Here is a 22,317-nt window from a genome sequence, read left to right as displayed (position 1 = left end):
ATATTCTTAATCAGACATTTCTCAAGCAGAGCAACCCTTTAAATAAGGCTGCATAATGGTTGTGGAGTAAAATCACTCTCTTTCCATGATGATGGGCGGAGTGGTGTGCATTACATATACTCAGCAGATATTTCAGCTCCTTATTTTGCTTTCAGACTTGATGAATTAAAGTGACGGGGAGGGAAAAAGCTCTTAAACAGCATGTGTCATCTGTGCAAATCGCTGATGCGGCATGTCTCCCTGAAGTGTCAACAGCAACGAGGAAAATTCAGTTAATGAGTGGGGTTTCTCCTCACCCATCTGTCCAACACTGTGTATCAGAATGTACCCCTGAGCAGACTGCTGTTTAGGTACATCTTTCTTACAGTGTATTCGATCCCTTTAGCATCACTGCAATCTTGTATTGGCAAGCTCGGACATGTAACATGCTGACATTCTCGGTAGTCTGAGTGTTACATATCAAGTCTGCACTGGTCCAAACGAAGACTGTAGTGATCGTAAATAAATAATTCCCAGGCTAATACAACAATAGCTCGGGATGTTTGTGAGCTTTAGATACAGATTTCCTCACTGTCAGGCCTTAATCACAAAAGGTCAACCTGCTATTGCTATTCAATAGCGAGATCAATATAGTATTTGATTTCTAATGTCTCAGATAATTAGAGGTGTGTGATGTGTATCATGACTGATATATTCACAGATAATTGTGAAAAGTGTAGTTATATCAATGATGGTGATGAAATTACAACCTATAATTGTAATCAGTAATATATTATACCATTTTTTCTGTTTGACCCTGCAATATAGTGCTTATAGTGTGTATTACTCTTAATTATTGCTTCTCTGTACCTGAATACTACTCTTAGCCCTTATTTTATTTGTAACTGTAATATTGTATTTGTCTGTGCTTGTGATTTGTGTATTTTTTCTCATTTACTGACTTTTCACTTGTCTTTAATCATGTTTGAACTTTCTTAGGCTAGTAGTTTTTGCTGTGAAATTAAAGAAGTTCTTAAAGTGTACTTTAAATAATAAATGGAAGGCAACGTTGCATTGATATAAATAAGTGGCATTGATTTGTTTATTTACATTGATGTTAAAATTACATTTTCAGATTTGAGACATCACTTTTTATGCAATGCTATGACACTGCTGGTTACTTTCAGAAGCTGCAGTAATGCTTTCTGTTCCAAGAAAGAAAGTGAAACATATACAGTATATTGGTTGTATAATTTTAAGTTTTTGAATATTGTTAAATATAACTTAAATTGATGTCGTATGGCATATCGAATATCACATTTTTTAACAAGATATCTCATATTGCATTTTTCTTCAATATTGCACATTCCTACTCTGTATTATGTTTGGGGTCATTTTGACTGGGTAAACCAAGTAAAAAAGCAAAATGAAAAAAAAAACGCTATTTATATTGGGGACCATTTTTCCACTCTTCTGATGATCTATCTACAGAACTACACACGCACAAGCATCTGGTGAGTGTTTTTGGACACTGTCACACATCTGTGATTTTTATCATCTCAGTGAGAATTATGTTTTTAAGATGCAGCGTCAAGTTTTAGAAACGCATCTATTCAGTTGAGCTGTTGGTTATATGATGGCAATGTAAATTTCAGCCTGATGATCAGTTTTTGATACATGCCACATGACCTTCCAGTCTGTGTGACGACTTTCTGTGTGTAACATTTTCAGCTCTAATTGTTCGGTAGTTATGACTGCACAAATGATTCTTTATAATTAGAGAGAATGAAGAGTCTCTGGGTACTATTATGTTTCTTTCATATCCGTAGTGTGGTGATTTGAATGCCGTTTTAGGCATCTCTGCTTCCTGCTGCCAGTTATTCACTCTCTGACAAACCCACTGAAACAATCTAAGATTTGTCTTTTCTTTTTTCCTTTACTTGCTTTTTCTAGGTGAAAGTGTCATGATGTCTAGCAATCTAGCTATTTGTCTATCATTTCTTTGGCAGTTTAAACTTCTCTGTGAGGTCTGATGAAAGTTGTTGCAATTGACAGATGCATTTTATTCATCTTATTCAACAAGGTTTCTGCTTAGGATTTTCCTCAGTGCCTTGTGACAGCTGCATTGTCATTTTATGAAGCTCTGAAGAAAATCCTCTACTCTGTTGTGGAGGAAATTGATCTGGATTTGCATGGTGTCAATTATTTATCTTTTGGTTTATGTAGTGTTTTACACTCTGATCTGCATTGCTACTTGTTCCTTGCTACAAGTCTTGTTTGCTTTGGGGTAAATGCACTCACACAGTGTCACAATAGAACTGAATTTGCTTCATTGACTCATGTTGCTTTGTTTGCTACACTTCAAGCACAGTTTTTGGTTTAGATTGCCAACATGAAATACACAGCCAAAGGTCATTTCTAAACACAACATTCCTGATAAAAGGGTGCACTGTGGTGGTTTGGACCAAAATATAACAAGAAAATGACACAAATGCATGAATAAAAGCTTTTAACGGTACCATAAATGCTCCTGTAAATATTTTCTCCTTTTTACTCCATGACAGTACTGCACATGTTAGATTGCTTTTTTTTTTTTACAGGATATTCTACGTATCACACGACTCTCAAGATCTGAAGATCTTCAGTTACATAGCAAGAGATGGACAGAGCAATGTGTTTCGATGTAACGTCTTCAAATCAAAGAAAAAGGTAGGCATCTCTTGAGCGTGTCTTCTAGTCAGGACATTGAGTGCTGATAGTTTTCCTTGGACAATAGAATCCTGTTCCAAGTTCCAAGCGAATGAAGGCTACTGACAGTTCTTTCTCTCTTCAGTACACTTGTTTCATTTTACTTCAGGGCATATAGTTGAAAAAAAAAAAAAAAAAAACATCAGGAAAAAAAAGGCAACAGCAGCCCTTGGCCATGAAACTGAAGTGCACTTTTCAGAATGGCTATATTTTTCTTCTCAGTCGGTCTAGCATGCAGAGCAGTACAGTGATCCAGCAGCGGTGCATGTAGATGATATACTGACAGGGCATGCTTTTAGTTCTTAAAGCTGTCAAAGTTTGATCCCTTTCATGCTTCTGCACTGGATTCGAATCAGAGGCAAATATGAAAGCTAAATAACTGTTTAAAGACACCCACCACCACTGAGAAAGATTTGACATCTGAATCGTTTTTTCTCTGCTTGACTGGTTTAAATACTAATATTGGCAATTAATCTACAGTGTCACGAGAATCAAAATAAGATTTTTCAGAGGGAAAATAATTATTTTTTTCTTCTCCAGAACTGGTGCCTACACGGTCTATAAATATAGAGAGGAATTCATGTTAGGCAATAGTTGTCACTGACACATCACATCACATTATCACAGAAGTTTGTATACACAAGGATCTCCAAGTGCTAAGGACTTGAGAACAGACTGTACAAGATGTGTATGGGAAAATACAAGATGTCAAATATAATAGGCATATGGGTACTGTATTGGACAATACAGTATGACTGCATCCCAGTTTGTACTGATTACAGTGTTATTAGACTTTAGTCATTAATATGTTTATAAGCAACTGAAAAAAAGCACAATTGTCAGGGCATGTCAAAACTTCTCCAGGGCCACATCATCTGCGGTAGTTGTTTTTTCTCTCTCTCTCAATCACTGTAAAAAAAAAAAAAAACTTTTAAATTTATAGTACAGAAGGCAGCTTATTGAGAAAGTTGAGAATGTTTCAAGTATTACAGGGTGGCAGAAACTTTGTTTTACCTTAAAATGTACTGATAATCACCATAATAGTACAAGCTGATGCATTAGGGTCACTTCTACCAAAACATCATCAGGGTAACATGCATGATACTAAACAGTTTTGTTTATTCTTAATTTTATTTTTGTCAGTAATGTATTAGTGTTACATTTTTTGGTAACACTTTAAAATAAGGTGCTATTTATTAGCTATATTTAATGCATTGGCTAACATTAAAGGGGTCATACGACGTTGCTAAAAAGAACATTATTTTGTGTATTTGGTGTAATGCAATGTGTTTATGCTGTTTAAGGTTTAAAAAACACAATATTTTCCACATACTGTACATTATTGTTGCTCCTCTATGCCCCACCTTTCTGATTTTTTCCAAACTCATCATTCTGAAAAGCGAGGTGTGCTCTGATTGGCCAGCTATCCAGTGCGTTGTGATTGGTCGAATGCCTGAAGCATGTGACAGAAATGTTATGCCCCTTAACATTCTGTGATGCCGTCTCCTGGTATGACGACACAAAACCAATAAAACCCATTACAAACAAGGCATTTTTTGCATCCAGTGGGGACATTATTATGGATTATAATGACTTGTACTGTCTTTTTACGTGTTGCATGTCGCGCCGTGTAAACATAAAACCATTTTGTGATCAGAGAAACGACAAACAACAAGCGCTATTCTACACTGCTTAAAACTTGCGTTTGAATCATCAGTGGCAAATTCTTTAAATATGAAAATGTACTTACAGGCTGTGCCTCAGAAGCACCAGACTGTCCTTGCAAAGTTGGAATTGCCCCACTTTATACAAACAGCCTTTGTGTGTAGACAGCATTGGTAGGCTACATTCACAGGTTCAGGAAACAGTCCTCCATAAAATGCACAGCAGACATCTGAATATTTGGGTTGAACTATTCTTGAACAGTGTTGTAAATACTGATTTCTAGTTGTGTCTTTCACACCGAAACAGCGTCTCCACGAGATGGAGCAACAATACTACAGCGAGAATAAAAGTTATGCCTTCTTTCTTTGTGTAAACATTTGAGAGGTGTTATGCAAATCTTCCCACACAGTGACGTAGACGTGGGGGCGTGTTTAAATGAGGCGTTTTAGGAGGGCGTGGACAAGACTTATCTTTTATTAAGAATTTCTCTTTGGGTTTAAGACTTTAGTCTTTGCAACTTTAGGGATCTTATCTATGCACAAACAGCATATAACACTCCAAAGAGAAAGGAAAATTTGAAATCCCATTATATGACCCCTTTAACTAACAATGAGCAATACATTGTTACAGTGCTGATTTAGCTTTGTTAATGTTAGTTAATAAAAATTGTTAATTGTTAGTTCATGTTAGCTCAGGTCCTATGAATAACATTATTAGATGCAACTTTTTTAATATTGAATTAATAACTGTTGGAATAAGCATTAAACTGGGATTAATAAATCCTTAAGATTTATTTTTATTTTTTTTTTTGTATATGTTAACTAATTTAGTTAACAATGGAACCTGTGTTATGGCTTTTTCTAATATTAAGTTAATGTTTTTAGCATTATTTGAAAGAAAATATATTAATACAAAACATGTTACAAAGAGACATCTGAATGTTATTTTGTTATTTTCAGCATAAAGTTATATGGTAGTTTATTTTTATATTTTCAAAATTACATATAATGCATTGTTAGACCATATACAGATTTCCACCATGAATTTTTACAATGAGTTTTTGACCCAGCTGAGAACAAAATAAAAACTACCACTGATGGTATGATTACTTATCAAATAACAGGTTTATATGATTGCAATTTTATTTTATTTGTTTTATTTTTTTGTTGTTGTTGTTGAATTAACAAACATTTTTAAAGTGTGCCTTGTACCTGATTTATGCATCAGAAAATTAGTAAAGTTAAGACCTAAATGCAAATCAACATCATATTTTCCCACTGAAGCTAGTCTGTGTATTGTTTTTATAAGTCTGAGCAGGCTTTTCACATGAAAGGCTGCAAGAGACATAACAGACACTAATCTGAATAAAGCTTTCCAGTCATCTATAATCTGACTTTGTTTTGTTTCATACCTCATTCTTCTTTAGATGTGAAATTGCAAATCGTGTACAAAATAAGCACACTGTAATGAGATTGCCACAATATTAAAAAAATAAGTAGCATAGAAAACAGTTGTTATGAAAGCCTGACACAAGGACTCAATATTACCCATGTTTCTTTCATCATAAAAAAATGTGGCTTGTCAATAGCTATAGATTGAACAGCAGAAGTTTGGCCATGGCGAAAGGCAATCAATAAAAAAGTTTTCTTTATTTAACAAAGATTCTTTAGAAAGGACTTGCTCATTTGAGTTGAAAGCTCCGTCTGTGGCCCATTTCACCCTGGCATCACTTTCCATTACAGACTGAGCAATTCAGTGCTGCTCTAGATGTGCTCTCAGTAAACTGCAAATAGAGCTGCACTGATAATTTCACCTTTTACTGTATACAGACTCAAACATTTTAGCTGAAATAATGTTGTCATTTAATTTTTTTGCCATCATCTATCAAAATACTGATAACTGATCTTCAGCTTTTTGTGGAGTAGGCCATTTTTGTGCAGTGGTCTGCTGCAGTCTGCAGACTGATGGTTGTATCCAGTGTTTAAATGCAGCTTGAATGATATTTTAACACTTAATGGATTGTCACCACTACCAATTTACATAAATTTGCACGCGGATTGTTACTGCATTGCTTTTGTGCAAACTATGGTATGTAAAAAACATCTAACGCTCAAAGCTTCAGAGCATTTTTAAGTTTTAAATTTTTGGTAAACTTTGAAGTACCTAGTGTCTTTTGATTTCTTACATGGTTGGCTGCATTCCTGTTTTCCACACTTGCTGGCTTACAGCATACCATCTGAAATTAAAAGTGTGGGAAGGGAATCAAAAGCTGTCATGATTAATCAAATGAACAGGTATGAGTCATATCAAAGAATTTCTCTTTTGTTTGAGTCCCTTTGTTTTTGTTCCCTGACTGAATTGAGACTTCATAGCCCTGTTAATGACCTCTGTTAGTGTCAGATTTTGACTAGAACTTTTAATTGCTAAAAAGATCCACAAACCTCTGAGATGCAGGGCTTTGCTCTTGAAACCTGTAGAATATTAACCATTTCATCAACATGTCTTTTTATTTACTTGATGAATGTCTGTCTAAGTATCTATCTATCTATCTGTCTGTCTATCTATCTGTAGCATATACACTATGTATCATTTTATCACTCCGCCCATCTGTCTGTATTATACATTATAAACCATCTGTCTATAACATACATGCATATATGCAATATATATGTCTTTCAATAGATAGATATCCTTTATTAATTTGCTCATTAATTAATTATTTTGCTTAGTTATTTGCTTATGCATTTGCATATGTGCATATTTATTTGCATACATTTTTATGTATTTGCTTATTTGCTTGTGTTTTTATTTATTTATTTGCTTGTTTGCATGTTTAATTATTTGCTTATTTTCTTGATTTATTTTGAAAGGAAATAGTTTTATGCTGGATTTAAAGAATGTGCATAAGAAATACATGTCCAGAATGTGTAATGTACACATTTGTCTGCTTTTATTTTCTAATAAATATCTTTTTGTTATTAATTCTGTATAATAAATATTAGCATTTTCAGTTTTTGACTTCCAGAATTTTTGTTTCCATCAGGTACTTTGATATCAGTGCATTAACAATCCTAAGCTCTCTTTCATTTCTCTGTAGAGCCAAGCCATGCGGATAGTGCGGACAGTGGGCCAGGCTTTTGAGGTCTGTCATAAACTTAGCCTGCAACACACCCAGCAAAATGCAGATGGCCAGGAAGATGGTGATGCTGAGAAGACTTGCACAGATTCTGGAGTAACAGGTACTTTAATGAACTGTATCCTCTTTTCTTTCCATTTCTTTGTCATATTTGAAGTCAGTGTAGTCATCTTTCACAATAGGTTTTTATTCTTTAGACTCCCTTTAATTGATTGTCTGTTTGTGCCCCTTGAACTTGGTGTGATTACAGATGAGTGATGTTCTTGCTGATCCCTGACACACTTTGATTTAGCAAAGGGAAAATCCATGTGGTTGTTCGAGGTATTTTGGTGCAATCCAGCGCAGTGCGTTTGAGGAAGCCTTTGTGAGCTGGGAGCTTTGATAGGCAGCATGGAACAGCACCTATTATTGCTTGTGTCTGAGGGGCAGATCTCATGGTGCATGGGCCAGGGGTTCAGGCTGATCATCCTCCCACAGCTCCCTCTGGACAGGTTTTCTTTTCAAATGCAAATGAGCTCTCATTCACCCACGCGCTGCATCTAATCTGCACAGGATTCCCCAGCACCAACACACTGCAGTGTCACATGGATGGGACTCACTATGTTTAACAGCTCCACTGCTGTCCCAGTGATAGGACAGGGAGACCTTAATAACCCCTTTCCATAGGGAAACAGCAGACCGGTCTGAGAGCTGACACATCAGAGCCAAACAACCACGTAACTGCTTAAATTACTGCAAAACCTGCCAACAAATAAGTATAGTGCTTTATAGCCTATGTTTATGAAGTTTTAAAAAAAATGTTGGTTCCACTTTATATTAGGTAGGTTTAAATACTATGTACTTGCATCAAAAAAAAGTGCAATGTACTTATTGTGTTCTTATTGTATTGCAAAACACATTTCCTGCTGTTGAGGTGGGATACAGGTAAGGTTTGGGACAGGTTTGGTGGTATGGGTAGGTTTAAGGCTGGGTTAAGTTGTAAGGGATGGGTCAACACTGTAATTATAAATGTAGTTATAGAAACTAATTACAGATGTAGTTGCATGCCATAGTGTACAAAGTAAAAACATGTACAGTATGTACACAATAAGCGCGTTGTAACAAATGATTTATTTGAATGTAAGTACATAGTAGTCCACTTAATATAAAGTTGATTGAGTGTGTTTATGCCAGCAAGAGAAGTTTTTGATGCAACTAAGTTACAGAAAAATAAATAAACACGTTTTCTATCGATTTTTACTTTATTGTAGATGTGCAAGAGAAAAATCAGTGGCAAATCCTTTACAAATGTAAACATACTTACAGACTGTGAGTCAGAACAGCCAGCGTTGTGGTCTTCTCTCCCAGGTTCAGGAAACTTTTACTCGGAAGCAAAAGTTGAGTTCAGGACACTGTTACAGCACAGCGCTGCGAGATCCAGTGAGAAGCGTTTGAATTCACCACAGAATGAATAAAGATTGCTGTGAGATCTAATGAAAATCATTCAAATTCTGCATAGAAATCTCTGTTATAAACAGATCAAATGGCGCTGACATAGAAAACCAATAACGCTGACTATAGCCATGGTTTTGTGGCAAAAATAGTCAAATGTTATTTCATTAATTTCATTCATCATTCATTTCAGGGTTTGTACAATTCAAGCAGTTTTCAGTTACTTTCAAGCATTTCACACAAATGTTTCCAGCACTTTAAAGCTCCAAAATGATCCAATTTGAATGTTATTTTTAATGGGATGACCAAAATACACTGTCGTGAACAAACACTTGTGTTAAAAAAAATAATAAAAATCACCATTATAACCTGTCAGGAGCACTATTGGCTAATTAGTCATTCATTTACAGTTTTTCCTTTATTTAGAAATGATAAAAAAAAAAACATTTATAAAATCACTATTATAAAATATCCAAAACACCAAGAAATCAGATTTTGTCAGAGTTTTGCTCTTTTTTTGTGTATGATGTAAGAAAATTACAAAGTGCTTTGTGCTCATAAATGTGCAAAGTGCTCATAGTAACTGAAGTTGTTGGTCAGTTCCATATAAGACTATAGAAGAATAATGGTACATTTAATAAGAGTACATTATATACATTTTCTACATAAAAATGTGATTTTGCACATTACTGTTGTTAATAAAATAAATTTTGTAAGCTTCCCAACTCCCAGCTTAGTTTTTTACTTTCAAATGTGTATAAACATAAAATAAACAGAAGATGAATGTAATATTTTTAGTAACTTATTCATGCAAAATGATTTGAATTTTATCATATATATATATATATATATATATATATATATATATATATATATATATATATATATATATATATATATATATATATATATATATATATATTTGTCATATCCCTCTAAAATTTAAAGAATACTGCACATTGTAATCTCCATGAGTTAAGTCTATTTATTTTCAAAGCATTTGTCAGTAATACAGTTAAAATGGGGAAAATATGTGAATGATTGCATTGCAGGCTGGTTTAAGTTGTGCCCCTAAATTTTCTGCTTGTGCTCCTAAAAAAAAATTGTCAGGGGCTACAGTGCTCCCAGTAAACTAGTTAGTCTGGAGCCCTGATGATATATATAATTACATTACAAGAATGTTGTTCAGAATAGTTTTACATGTAGTATAGCATGTCACACCACAGGACACGGCTGTCACTGCTTGCCATGTCATGTCAAATATCCATTTCCAGAAATACAGACCTGCTGTACAGACCGAGTGAAGGTGTGGTCAAAACATACATGGGACCCATATCAGTAACACCACTGTCCCACAGGGGATCCACAGTTAACGGGGTCAACATCAGTGTTTGGTCAGAATAAATCCATTTGTGTATATACCTGTGTGTGAATAAAAGCAACACTAACAAAAAGTTAGTCCCTTTAAACAGGACAATGCATGATGGCATAAACCTATAAAGAGGCTCATGCTTATTATTTTTTTTAATTGTTTCTCTTCAAAGGGCGGGAGCTCACAGGGGCCGAAAAGCCGCCTGCAGATGAGACCGACATTGATGCAGAGGAGCTTCCTCTCCCCGACAGCACAATGGACGAGTTCAATCGTGGAGTCACTGACCTGGATGCGGCCAAGAAAGAGGAAGATGTCACCAAGGACAAAAAGGTATCCAGCTGCAGCTCGCTTGCACGCTTAATTATTCAATGCATATCAGTAATTAACCACAATCTTCTATAATGTCGAGCTCTGGAAGTGGTTTGCTAAAATGCTGTGTATCAGCTTTTACACAAACATCCTTTGCACTGTATCTTCAAATTAACTTGAGTAATCGAGGGAAGGTTATTCAGCACGTATTTATTGTTTTGCAGATTAGGTTTGTTTTATGCTTGCGGCTGTGTTCAGCCTGGGGTCCAGATGTAGCTATAAGCCCATTAGCATAATCTTGTAGTGTGAAAGCCGCTGTGCTGCAAAGGATTAGGTAACGATACTGTGACCCTGACTAGCTGAGACATTCTTCAAGAGAATCATTATGGTAATGACAGTTTAGTGCTGAGGAGAGGAAAGTAACAAACAAGGGACTGGAGTATCGGTTGCATTGCATCAGATTCATCTCTGTGGATAAGTTTCACAATCTGGATCATCCTAATGACAAGCATTCTAATAGAGTTGGACTGAGGTTTCGAGTCATCCTAAAATAGCATTATGAGTATTCATTCCATTGAATGCAAGCTTTCTGTTGTCCATATAGCTTATTTGTTCTACCTCGCTGATGCCTGTTTATCTTTCCGCTCTGGCATAATTTTGTGGGTTTGTTGCATCAGTGTCTGGGGCGATGAGCCTGGAATCATGTCTGAGACTGATAAGACACTTCTTTCCTCAGGAAATTACAATGTCAGAAATGTTTGGGTTGTCTCAGATGATTGTTCCATGATTTATATGCCAGTCAGAAACTTTTACTCTGTGCCAGAGAAAGCTTCCATGCCAGCCTCGGAGGTGCTGTGTCCTTCTTTCATTGGGTTTAAAAGTTTTTGACCCAAATGGAAATTTTGCAATCCAGTGTAACTCAAATGAGGTTTGGTGGTAGTCTAATGGATAAAGGGGCAGTGTGGTTAACAAAAGTGTGGCTCCTAGATAAACTCATACCTCATTGTTTCCTTTAGCATCAGCTGCTACTCAAATTTTAAATAAGTACCATAATGATTTTTTTTGTTTTTTTTAAGACAATATTCCAGATACTGAAATCTTAAGGTTTTCTTAGGTTTGGGCTTTATATTTGAGAAATGCATACCTGTCTTGATTCCATATAAAGAGACTATGGCTAAATTCAAACTACAGAAGAATGTGCTTGTCTTGTTTGTTTAATAGATTTATTTTAGCGATGAACAATATAAGTGTTTTATTTTATTATGTTATATATTATTTTATTTATTTTAATTGATACCTTTTTTTGTTGATCAACTGATATCAGTAGATAGTAGATATTTAATTAAATTATTAAATTTCTTTTAACCTGGATCATGTAACACTCTTAAGTGTTTTTTTAAATAAACTAACAATTCAGTAACACTGTTCAGTTCAATCTCTAGCAAATCTCAAAATGTAGGCTAATTTTTCATTCTGTAGCCTACATTTTATAATGCTATGATGCCTCAAAAACAATTGCATGTAAATCGATTGATTTGTATTTTTCAGTATTTTTTTTTTTTTTAGGCAAAATAGTAATAATGTAGAATTTTATTATTTTATGTAGAATAGTTATTTGCCAGATTTTTATAACTATTTCCGACTAGCTTTAATTTTCTGGTGTCACAGACAAACTTTAATCACAAGTTTAGGTGATATGTGTGATTACTACTACCATGGTAACAGACATTATTCAAGTCACTGACTTTGGTTGCTTGATCATACAGGCAGTATTTTTTCCTTTTCTGCCTGCTGTTGTGTGAATGGGACAGTATAAGATTACCAGTAAATAGGGTTGTCAAGTCCAAACACCAACGTTATGAATGTAATCGAAGAGGTTGTTCTGGTTTTCAAAGAAATGTCGTTTTTATAACTGAATCATACATGTGTACATTTGGCACTTTTGGCAGGAGATTTAAATTTAGCATTTCAGCAAATGTCTTCCTGAATAAAGCCTCTGAGAGCATGCTGTCATACTCCTACATAAGCAGATCATTTTAGATTCTTGTACTCTGCAGAACAGGGATACTCTTGTCATCCTCAAGGACTTGCGGAGCGGAAATGGACTGATTGTGTAGGAGTTCGTGCTGTTTTTTAGGGTTGGTACAAGTGTCAGAGCTGTTCGGTAAGCCTGCAGTTAATTGTGCTTGTGCTCGGTCAACTCCATGTGCCTTTTGAGTCTACCAATATGAAAATCAGCTTATATTGAAGTGTTTTTTTTTTTTTTAAACCTAGCTAATTATTAGATTATATTCATTTCTTCCTCTGTAGTTGAATTGTTTTAAAATCCCAGTGCATGCTTTCAAGGGAAACTTTACCTGATTCATGGTTGGAGATCTATTTGTAGAATTGATTATTAAGTCAAATATGAGGGAATGTTTGTAATGGCTTTCTGAAAGGCTCTTGGTCTATATTGTGGTCATGCGCCCTAAGTCTGAGTCAATGGATATTAGTTAGTGAGCAGAATACAAATCTTTTTGTCCCTTCTAAAATGATATTCATACACATACAGATTTGATTTTGGCTGGTGTTTTCACTTAGGAATGTGACCTTATCGTTTTTAAGTGCATTTTTAATCCACATTCTGAACATGACCTTGTCACTTTATTATAATTGCTAATCGAAATTGGAAGGCGGAGAAATAAATAACACTCTAAATGATCTGGTGTGCTACCACAATTTAATTTAAATTGAAAATGTTTTAAAGAGAGGTTTTTATTTATTATTTTAATTATAATTTTATTTAATGATTTATTTTTATTTTGTTAATATTATTATATAATTTTATTTAATTGATTAATTTTAGAACCAGATTTTTTTTTTTAATCTGATGCCCCCCCCCTTTTTCTTTTTGCTGCCTCAACTAATTAATATAAAAAGCTTGAAATGTTATATATTATACCCATTTAATGTGGGATGGTTGGCTTTACATCAGTTTAAAATAACATTTACAAACAGGAATTTTGTCGTATGTGTGTATGCTTGCTTGTTTAATATGCACAGTAGAACAAATTACCATGTTTATTGTGTTTCCTATCCTGCAGGCATTTAATTAGAGCAGCAAATATCCGTTTCACCCCACCATATTGTTTTTGGAAATTGGCAAACGAGAAGTCTGGAGTTTCTGTGACTGTTTGAATGGCGTTCCTCTCTGAGCTTTGATAATCAATGGGCCAGGGACTTTTGGTGTGCACAAGTGGTTGCATCCCATTTTATAAGAGACCGCAGTGTGCTTTGGAGGATTTCTGCACAAAACGTTCACTGAATAACTAATGAAAGCAATTAGTCCTCCTCAACTATTCTGAACTTTACCCAATGTCAGACCTCAGTACCACAGTCTGGAAACTCTGTGGCAGCCTACTGCTGTGGGAATTTCATAGCAGAGGCTGAAATATAGAGAAATGAGGCTACTGTGTAGCTCTGATCATATCAGACAATCTCTGCCAGGCAAACAGCCAGGTTTCTACCATGAATTAGTTCCCTTTAGTTACAGGGCCCATATATCTCCTGGTTGCAGGTAGAATAACTCTAAAACCAGCCAGACCCCAAGGAGCTGGACATCACAGACTGAAAGTGCGAAGACTGTGTGTAAATATAACCCTGTTTCTTCATTTTGGAGAAGTAGTGTCTATCCAGATCAGACTGTTTATGTGAAAAGTGTTTGGAGATGGGATTTTTGGGAATGGTGGTATGGAGACTGGCTCTCAAGAGCCTTCAGGCCTGAAATGCTAGCCAAAAATGTGTTTCAAAGCAATGTCAGTTTCTCTGGATAATTCATGATGAACTGAGTTCAGCCCATGTATCCGTGTAAGAGGCAGCTTTACTTTTGCCCTAGTTCTCAATTTTAGAAAATCCACCCCAATGTATTGCTATTTGCACCAAGTTGGTGGTTAGACACTTTAGAGTAGGGCTGTGAGATTAATCGAAATAGTCATAAAATCACTATTTCTGTGTGCGCGATTTCTAAATCACTTTATAGTATGATTTTCCGCAGCCCCGACCGCCCGCAGTACGCTATCCAACCCAATCAGAGCTCTATGACCAATGCATGGCAAAAAAGAAAAAATCCCTGGACACGGATTTTTTCTAGACATTTTGTAACACCTTTACTTAGTGATTATTTTGACTTATGTCTGTTCTAGAGACATGTTACAACTTTTTGATAAAGCTCTAATTGGTTTTCTTTTGGAAATATGTTTCAGATTCATACTGAATGCATTTTTGACTGTAAAGCATGTCTGTGTGTCAAAATAGTGATTAAAATCGAAATCGCAAAATTGATCAAAGAAATCGTGATAGGTTTTTTTTTGTCCATAATGCACAGCCCTACTTTAGAGCAGCCAGAGGGATGTTTGGTGTGCTTTTTCATGTCTGTGTTAGATGGGATTAGAGATTTGAGGTTTTCTGCCCCCCTCACCATTCCAGTTTTTGTTTGTTTCTTTCTTTTTGATTGTTTTTTTTTTATGTTTGCTTTTTGTTTGCAGTTTTTTTTTATTTAAATTTACATTTTCCCATACATAGTCAACGTTTAGTGCAAAAATGAAAATTCAGTTATAGAATTTACATTTGCCATTTCCTACACTAGTTTTAATATGTAAATTAAAAACATTTGAATGTCTTGGCAGTATATTTTTACGCATCTGAGGTGTTTTTTCTATTCCAGATCAAATCAGGTATAAGGGTGTCTATGTTCATAAAAAAAGATTTTGTTAAAAAAATAGGGAGACTTCGGAACAAAACAAAAAAATATATACTTTTTAACCGCAAATGCTCATCTTACACTCTTTTTTTTTTTTTTACTCGTCTTTTTTTCTGTTGTTTTGTTTTGTTTTAATAACTTACTTTTGTTCAGTAACTGAATAAGTACATTTTATTTAGAGTTATTTGCTCACTTTTTGGTTGGGCAACAGAATCCCACCGTCCTTGTTGCACACAATAATAGAACATGATGCCAACAATGCTCAGGTCATGGGTTTGATTCCCATGTAACAAATGTAGCCTATTGGCAAAATGTTTATTTTGCCAGTATATCACTCAGAGTTGCTTTACTGTCTGCTAAACAAGTACATATAGATTTTATATATTTATTTCTAGTGTTTATATTATTTCACAGCTACCTGTCTTCCTCTTCCATCATATTCAATTCAGACAGCAAGCTCACAGCTCTTAGACACAATTTCTTTTTCTGTGGTGCTGTAGATTGTAGATTTGCCTTAATTTGCATTATTTTCCTTTGTTTTCCCTCTAAACACATTCATTTAGTTGCAGCTGAGAGGGGACATAAAAGAACAGACTCTAAAAAGGAAAAGATTTCTGCATCAAAAGCCTTTGCAGCCAGTTTAGTTTCATCACTTTGATGTTTGCCATGCATGAGCTCTTGGGAGATGAACTTCTATACCTAGAAAAGTTAGTCCCTTATTACACTTAAGTGTTTAAACACAAATCTTATAGAATAATATATATTTGTGCAGTTTGTGTTTATTATTTTTAAATGTCATCTTTGAAAAGCTTGTATTCTGGCATGCCAATGCATTACAGTGTCACGAATGAAACAGAAAGGCTGTAAAATGCTTTTCTCCAGCAAACAAAGGATGAAATAGAAAAGAAGAGATGGACAGTTAGAAAGAAACTAAACACTTTTCTTACTGTTGATTTAGTATTCATGCAGAAAACAGCCTTTGTACTTTCTGAGCCAACACTGTTAAAGGGATACTTTAGAAATAGAAAACGTATCCTTGTGGCGCGGCTGACACAGAAGAGCGTAAGCTGTCTGCGTTCAGCTCATATTCTTCAAAATGACGCTACAGTGATGTGGCGAGAAACAGAGTCGTTATTTTTGTGTTTTTTTGTGTTTTTCGCGTACAAAAAAGTATTCTCGTCGCTTCATAATGTTACGGTTGAATCACTGATGGCAGATGGACTATTCTGACGATGCTTTTCATACTTTCCTGGACCTTGACAGTGTATTTTACTTGGCAGTCTATGGGACAGTCACAAGCCTCCCGGTTAACATCCAAAATATCTTGAATTGTGTTCCAAAGACCAACATAGCTTTTATGCATTTGGAACGACATGTGAGTAATTGATTAATGACAAAATTTTCATTTTGGGGTGGAGTATTCCTTTAACCGTAGGGAACCAAACAGATATTGAATAGTCTCTGCTAGGTAACAATGGATGCCTAAAAAAACAAACTACAAATGAATTTCAACTGAGCAACTTCGACTATGCTGAGATGTGTAGTCTAAATGCTGATAAAGCTTTGACATTTCACTCTCAATGATCTTTCAGACATTATAACAAAGCCCTTTTGTCTTTATAATTCATTCAGTCATAAATTTAGATCGCGTTTCGAAAGGATGCACGATTATTCAGTGCATGATTAGTTCATTCACTTCTATCCATATGCTAATGTGTTACAGTGACATTTAACATTAGTTTGAAAGCGTGGAAGACAATAAAAGCCAACAGTTTTATGGTGGTACTTAATCATCTTTAGTGTTAGTTAGCTATATAACAGCTTGGACCTCTTTTGATTCTCCTTCAGACTGTGTCTGACAGCCATCCCAGCTCATGATATTTAATGCCATTCTGTATTTTTCAAGGTGCTGAATGAACCGCCACAGTGGGAAAAGGATGCTTTATAAACTTGCTGTAAAACGTGGTTATTTGAGATTGTTTGATGTTTCAGGTCATTGTTCTAAACTCTTTAAATCCTGACATCTCAATGGAGGAAATCCATGTGGACTGTGTTTTAATAGACACACTAGTTTTGTCTGATCTTTTTGAAGCTGTATTATTGTCTAGGGTGAGACTGTATCCTCAGGCAACTTTTAGTGTTGTAACTATAACAATGCAAACGGTTTTCTCGTGTGACTTTACAGACATTATTGTCTCAAGACTGTCATGTTAGTGAGGAAGGTAACAGTGCTCACTTACATCCTCACTGTCTTTGCTGTTAAAACAGCATTGTATTCTAGTCCCCAGTGTCATGTTCCTGTCCTCAGGGCTACTCAACTTTGAAAAGCTCAAGGGCCACAAATCCTCAAGATCTCTTTAGAGTAAAGAGCTACACTTTTGATTTTTCTTATTAATGAGACAAGTGAAATGTAGTCTACTTTAATTTAATATCACAGTAAGGGTGTTTTATCACATTTTATTCTGTCTTCAGAGTAGGCTATAGCTTAGTTAATTAGTTGAAGTATTTTTTTGTTCTTCATATTGAGTAGCACTGACTCGGGTAGTTAAGTGTTTAATGTTTAACTTAACAAGAGCTGTCCAAACCTCTTTACGTATTGTATATGTGTTATTTTGTAACCCTCCCATTTTTATCCTTCTGCTTTATTGGGTTTAAGAAGAAGAGAGTTGTTGGGTGTTTGGTGAACAATGGCAGGTTGTATTATTCTAGATGATTTTTTTTTAATTATTTATTGTGAGCACTTCTTGAGTTATTGCCTTGTATTCATCATTTGTAAGCTGCTTTGCATAAAAGAACCTGCTAAATAAATGTAAATTATTTTTCGTTTTAAAAATCGTATTTTATTTACTTTTTAATGCTGTCACATAAAAGCTTCTTGTCTGAGAAACCCAGCAGCAAGAAAGCAAATTCCCTCTATACGTCTCTAACACTGTCAAGGACGTCTCCGAAAAAAAAAATAGTCAATAAACAGGAGGCAGCAATCTGCCTTGCAGAAAGCCCTGAGCAGAAAAGCAATGAGGGCATTTGTGTGGCCACTAGCAAATCTCAGTCAGCCCAGCTGTGAGCTGAACATTGCTCTTTTACCCTCGTTTACCCTCAAGGGCTCAGTGCTCTGACTAGAATACAACCGACACTTCACGTATTCAGAAAGCTGGACATATTGCACAGGTTCAGGAGAGGCAATGCGTCTAGTCTACAGACATGAGTTATAGCATTTTGCTCCAAAGCTTGTTGTATTTCACGTGCTGCTGAGTGTGTTTCGATGTGTGTCATTCTGTGTCTGACTGGAATATCAAACAATGTTTAAAAAAAAAAAAAAATCTTTTTTTACATTTTACGTTTGTTTCTTGTATAATCAGTATGCAGTGCTGTTAGTCTCCTGAATTATTTCACCAATTATCAAAAAGACCAGCATAGTAATCGTGTGCTTGAAAGAAAGACTTGCAGTGTAATACTCAGCATATTTTCTTTTTTAAGCAAGATGTGCAGACTTTCTCAGGCAGAGGTGGATTAGTTTGTTGTTAGATGTAATCCACTTTCAAATGCATTGCTTTCAAGTACAGAACATCCATCCTGGACTATCAGACACCTCAGACCTCAGCACATTTTCATCTTAGCTTTACGTGCCAGATAAGAAGTTTTTTGATGTTTAGAAGGATACATGTAAGAATCAACATTTTTTTTTTCAAGAAGTTACTGCTCAAGATGACAGTCAGCTTATCTGCTTTGTAAAGTCGATGCACACTTTGAGACTGCAAACTTTCTGGTGATGTGTTACTTGACTAGTAGGTGTCTTAATCATCTCAGCCTCAGATTTACCGCTGACAGTGTTCATTGACTATCTGATGCGTTTTGTACATGAAAATAGTAAGAGCAAGAATGTATTTAAAATATATAAATTCTACAAAAATATTAAGCAACACAACTGTTTTCAACATTGATAATAAGAAATACTGTGGACCGATTTCTGAAGGATCATGTAACACTAAAGAAGTAATGGCTGCTGAATATTCAGCTTAAAAATAAAAAACAGTTGTTTTAAATTGTAACTGTGTTTAATGTATTTTTGATCAAATACATTCAGCCTAGGTGAGCATGAGAGATTTTTCACAAACAAAACAGAAACCCCAAACTTGAGCAGTAGTGGGGAAAAGTTTGTACTTTTATATGTGGATGGACAGAAAAGTCTAGGCTGGAAGTTTGCTTGTGCAGAGGAAGCTGTAAAGTGGAAAAGGCTTTTCTACTGGTTGTCAAAAGTCTGGCAATGCAACACAAATCTGTGTGACATAAATCTCATAAAATCTAAACAAGTTTCTTACAGTTAGTGTTATATACCTACCTCTGTATGAACTTTCAGTTGAAAAACATTCGGCAGCTACCATAACAATGGATTAACATTGGAATAGAGCAAAGAAAATAAGAGCAAAACCTTTTCTGATATTGTTATTCTCTACCTTGAAGTATGAAAAAATTCTGAACTGAAGACAGCTGTTGTAGAAAATTCAAGGCATCTGCTGTGACATTTCTGAAAATATGGAGATCTGTATGTAAGCTGTAGCACCTGTATAATTATAAGCTTATTTAATAACCATCCACCACCAGTGGCCTTATATTCAACTTGTAATTCAATGAAATATAATGAGGTTATTTGTACTATAATAGCAGTGTATGCCAAAGATTGCTGTATTGTTTGTTCACATACTGTATAGACACTGCTTCTTAGTCTCTCAATTTCTTTCCATTTTTTCCTCTTCAGAAAATTTAACGCCATTTTGATATTATTGGTTGACATTAGATTGTTGTCATTGTATTGCATTGAAAGTCTACATAAGAAATCTTCTGGGCAACATCAACCCCTAACCACCACATCAGAACTGCCAACTACAGAAACAAACGAACATGTGTGGAGATTTTACCGCTTCACAAAGCATCCCGTGTGAAAAAGCCTTTAGAGAGTTGAGTTTGTGAAGCATGACAGACGTTTCCATGTTCTTCCTTACTGACCTTTTTCTGCCCACTGTAGGTTTATATTTGACCCAGTCCAAAACCTCAGGTGTTCATGGATCCTGTAGATGATGACTAAAGCAGCTCTACAGGCTTTAGTAGCTGCTGTTGATTACACATACATCACATTATCACAGATGAACTAATTAGGTTTTTCTGCAGCGGTTAATTGAAAGCACTCAAATGAATGCTATTTCCCTTGATACCTTTTAACAGATGTGTTTTCTTCAGCCATTTACCAAAGACTGTATTTCCTGTTACACAGCAAAAAAAAGAAAAGCATACAGATTTCAGAACAGATGATAGTGTAATTATTCCCTGTGGAGGGATGGAAATATTCCAATAACTATCATAGATAAACTATATTTGGTGCTTGCTAAGCAGCAAAAGCTTAAGCTCTGCATAAATGAAATATCAAATTAGAGCAGTCATAAACTTTGTCGCTATCATAATGGCTCGTGTCTTGTTTTCTGTCGGCTGTGCATGATAATCCAACACCCAACACGGTTTCTGTGCCAACTTTGCAGTGTAAACAGCTTTAGATTATTAAACATATGTAGACAACAGATCTCAATTCAGTATGGAAATAAATGCAATAAAGACCAGTTGTAAATATTATATCTTTGCTTTTGGTTAGGTCTTGAATAGCAAACTTAATACTGTATATACTTTTGCTTATGCAATTAAGAAATTGGATGGTTAAAAAAAATTTGCTAATTTGCCTCATTTTAAGTAAAATGCCAGTAAAATGGTTATTGCATGCGATAAATGTGGATTTAATTCGAATATGTTTGTTTTTGACACCATAAGCTATCAAAACCATGAGACCTTCTTTTTTATCTGTCAATTGTGACAATTCAATCAATGGGGCTGGAAATCAGTTTTAAATCATTCTGTGGTATAATTGTAGTTGAATGCTAAATTTGCAGGGGTTATAACTATTTAGCATAGCGTTTGTTGAGTTACAGCAAGAAAAACTCATTCTGGAAGAACAAGGAACTTTTCTTTTTTCGTTTCTAAAGCCGGTTTTATCTCATGTCTCAGAAAGCATGAAAAGCCCTTTTAGTCTGTCTCACACATCAAGGATCTGTTTCCGCAGCATTTGTTGAGCTGTGCTGTACAATTTGAAGTCTGTAAAATATATTCATCAATGAATAATTGATTAAGAGTGTGCTAATTCATTAAGAAAATATTCATTAAGCTCATCCAAACTTCTTCCTGTGCTTGTTTTCAGACAGTTGCAGTGTGCTCAGTCCAGACACTCTGTTCATAACAAATGATTTTGTTCATGATTTATGCTTCGGGATAAGATGACTTCAAACTTGCACAGCACAAAAGTAGCAAATATTTTATTTAGCAGAGTCATGCTTATCTTCAGTTTATATCATTATCATAAGAAGGGCAGTAATATAATTCACAGAATATTTTCCCCAGACGCACTATGCAGATTTTTCAAGCTATGAATTCAGTGGATGTCACCGGTCTCTCCGGCTGAGGTAGATTCACTGTGAGGCGCCTGTGAGAGCAGGTGTTGTTTACAACATGCCATTCTGCAGCACTGCTCAAATAAACAGCTGTCAGTAGACACACACAGAAGGAAATCCTCATCAGTCGACCTGAACCACCACTCAGCCAATATGTGAGAAGCTGAGGTGAACATCTTTCCCAATATACTGCCTGCAGTCTTATTTGACATCAATCTTAAGTAAAAGCCTCCTTCACTGGATTGATGGTTTTCTGGGAATATAAAAAGTCATTTTTGCCATTTGATCACGTATTGTTTAAAGGAAAATGTGATTTTTCTGCCACTAGGGTCATCCAGTCTGCAAATAATAGGCCTCATTCACCATTCTCAAAACCAGTTAACACAATAAACATTTAGATTAGACTACATGTCGTTTGCCAGTCTCTTATGCTCACCAAGGCTGTGTGTGT

At 35.4% G+C, this 22,317-nt stretch overlaps 1 protein-coding gene across 1 annotated transcript in view; it reads left to right on the top strand.

The window, feature by feature from the left end:
- Positions 1–22,317, top strand: part of LOC109111056 (carboxyl-terminal PDZ ligand of neuronal nitric oxide synthase protein-like) — a 68,635-nt gene that overhangs the window by 21,572 nt on the left and 24,746 nt on the right. Inside the window, exons 3-5 of the mRNA XM_042726079.1 lie at positions 2,580–2,688; positions 7,490–7,631; positions 10,504–10,661. Of these exons, the coding sequence (XP_042582013.1) occupies positions 2,580–2,688; positions 7,490–7,631; positions 10,504–10,661 (409 nt within the window). The remainder of the gene's footprint in view (positions 1–2,579; positions 2,689–7,489; positions 7,632–10,503; positions 10,662–22,317) is intronic.

This window comes from Cyprinus carpio, chromosome B6, assembly GCF_018340385.1.
Source record: "Cyprinus carpio isolate SPL01 chromosome B6, ASM1834038v1, whole genome shotgun sequence".
NCBI classification, from domain to species: Eukaryota; Metazoa; Chordata; class Actinopteri; order Cypriniformes; family Cyprinidae; genus Cyprinus; species Cyprinus carpio.
This window is presented reverse-complemented; position numbering and strand designations above follow the sequence as displayed.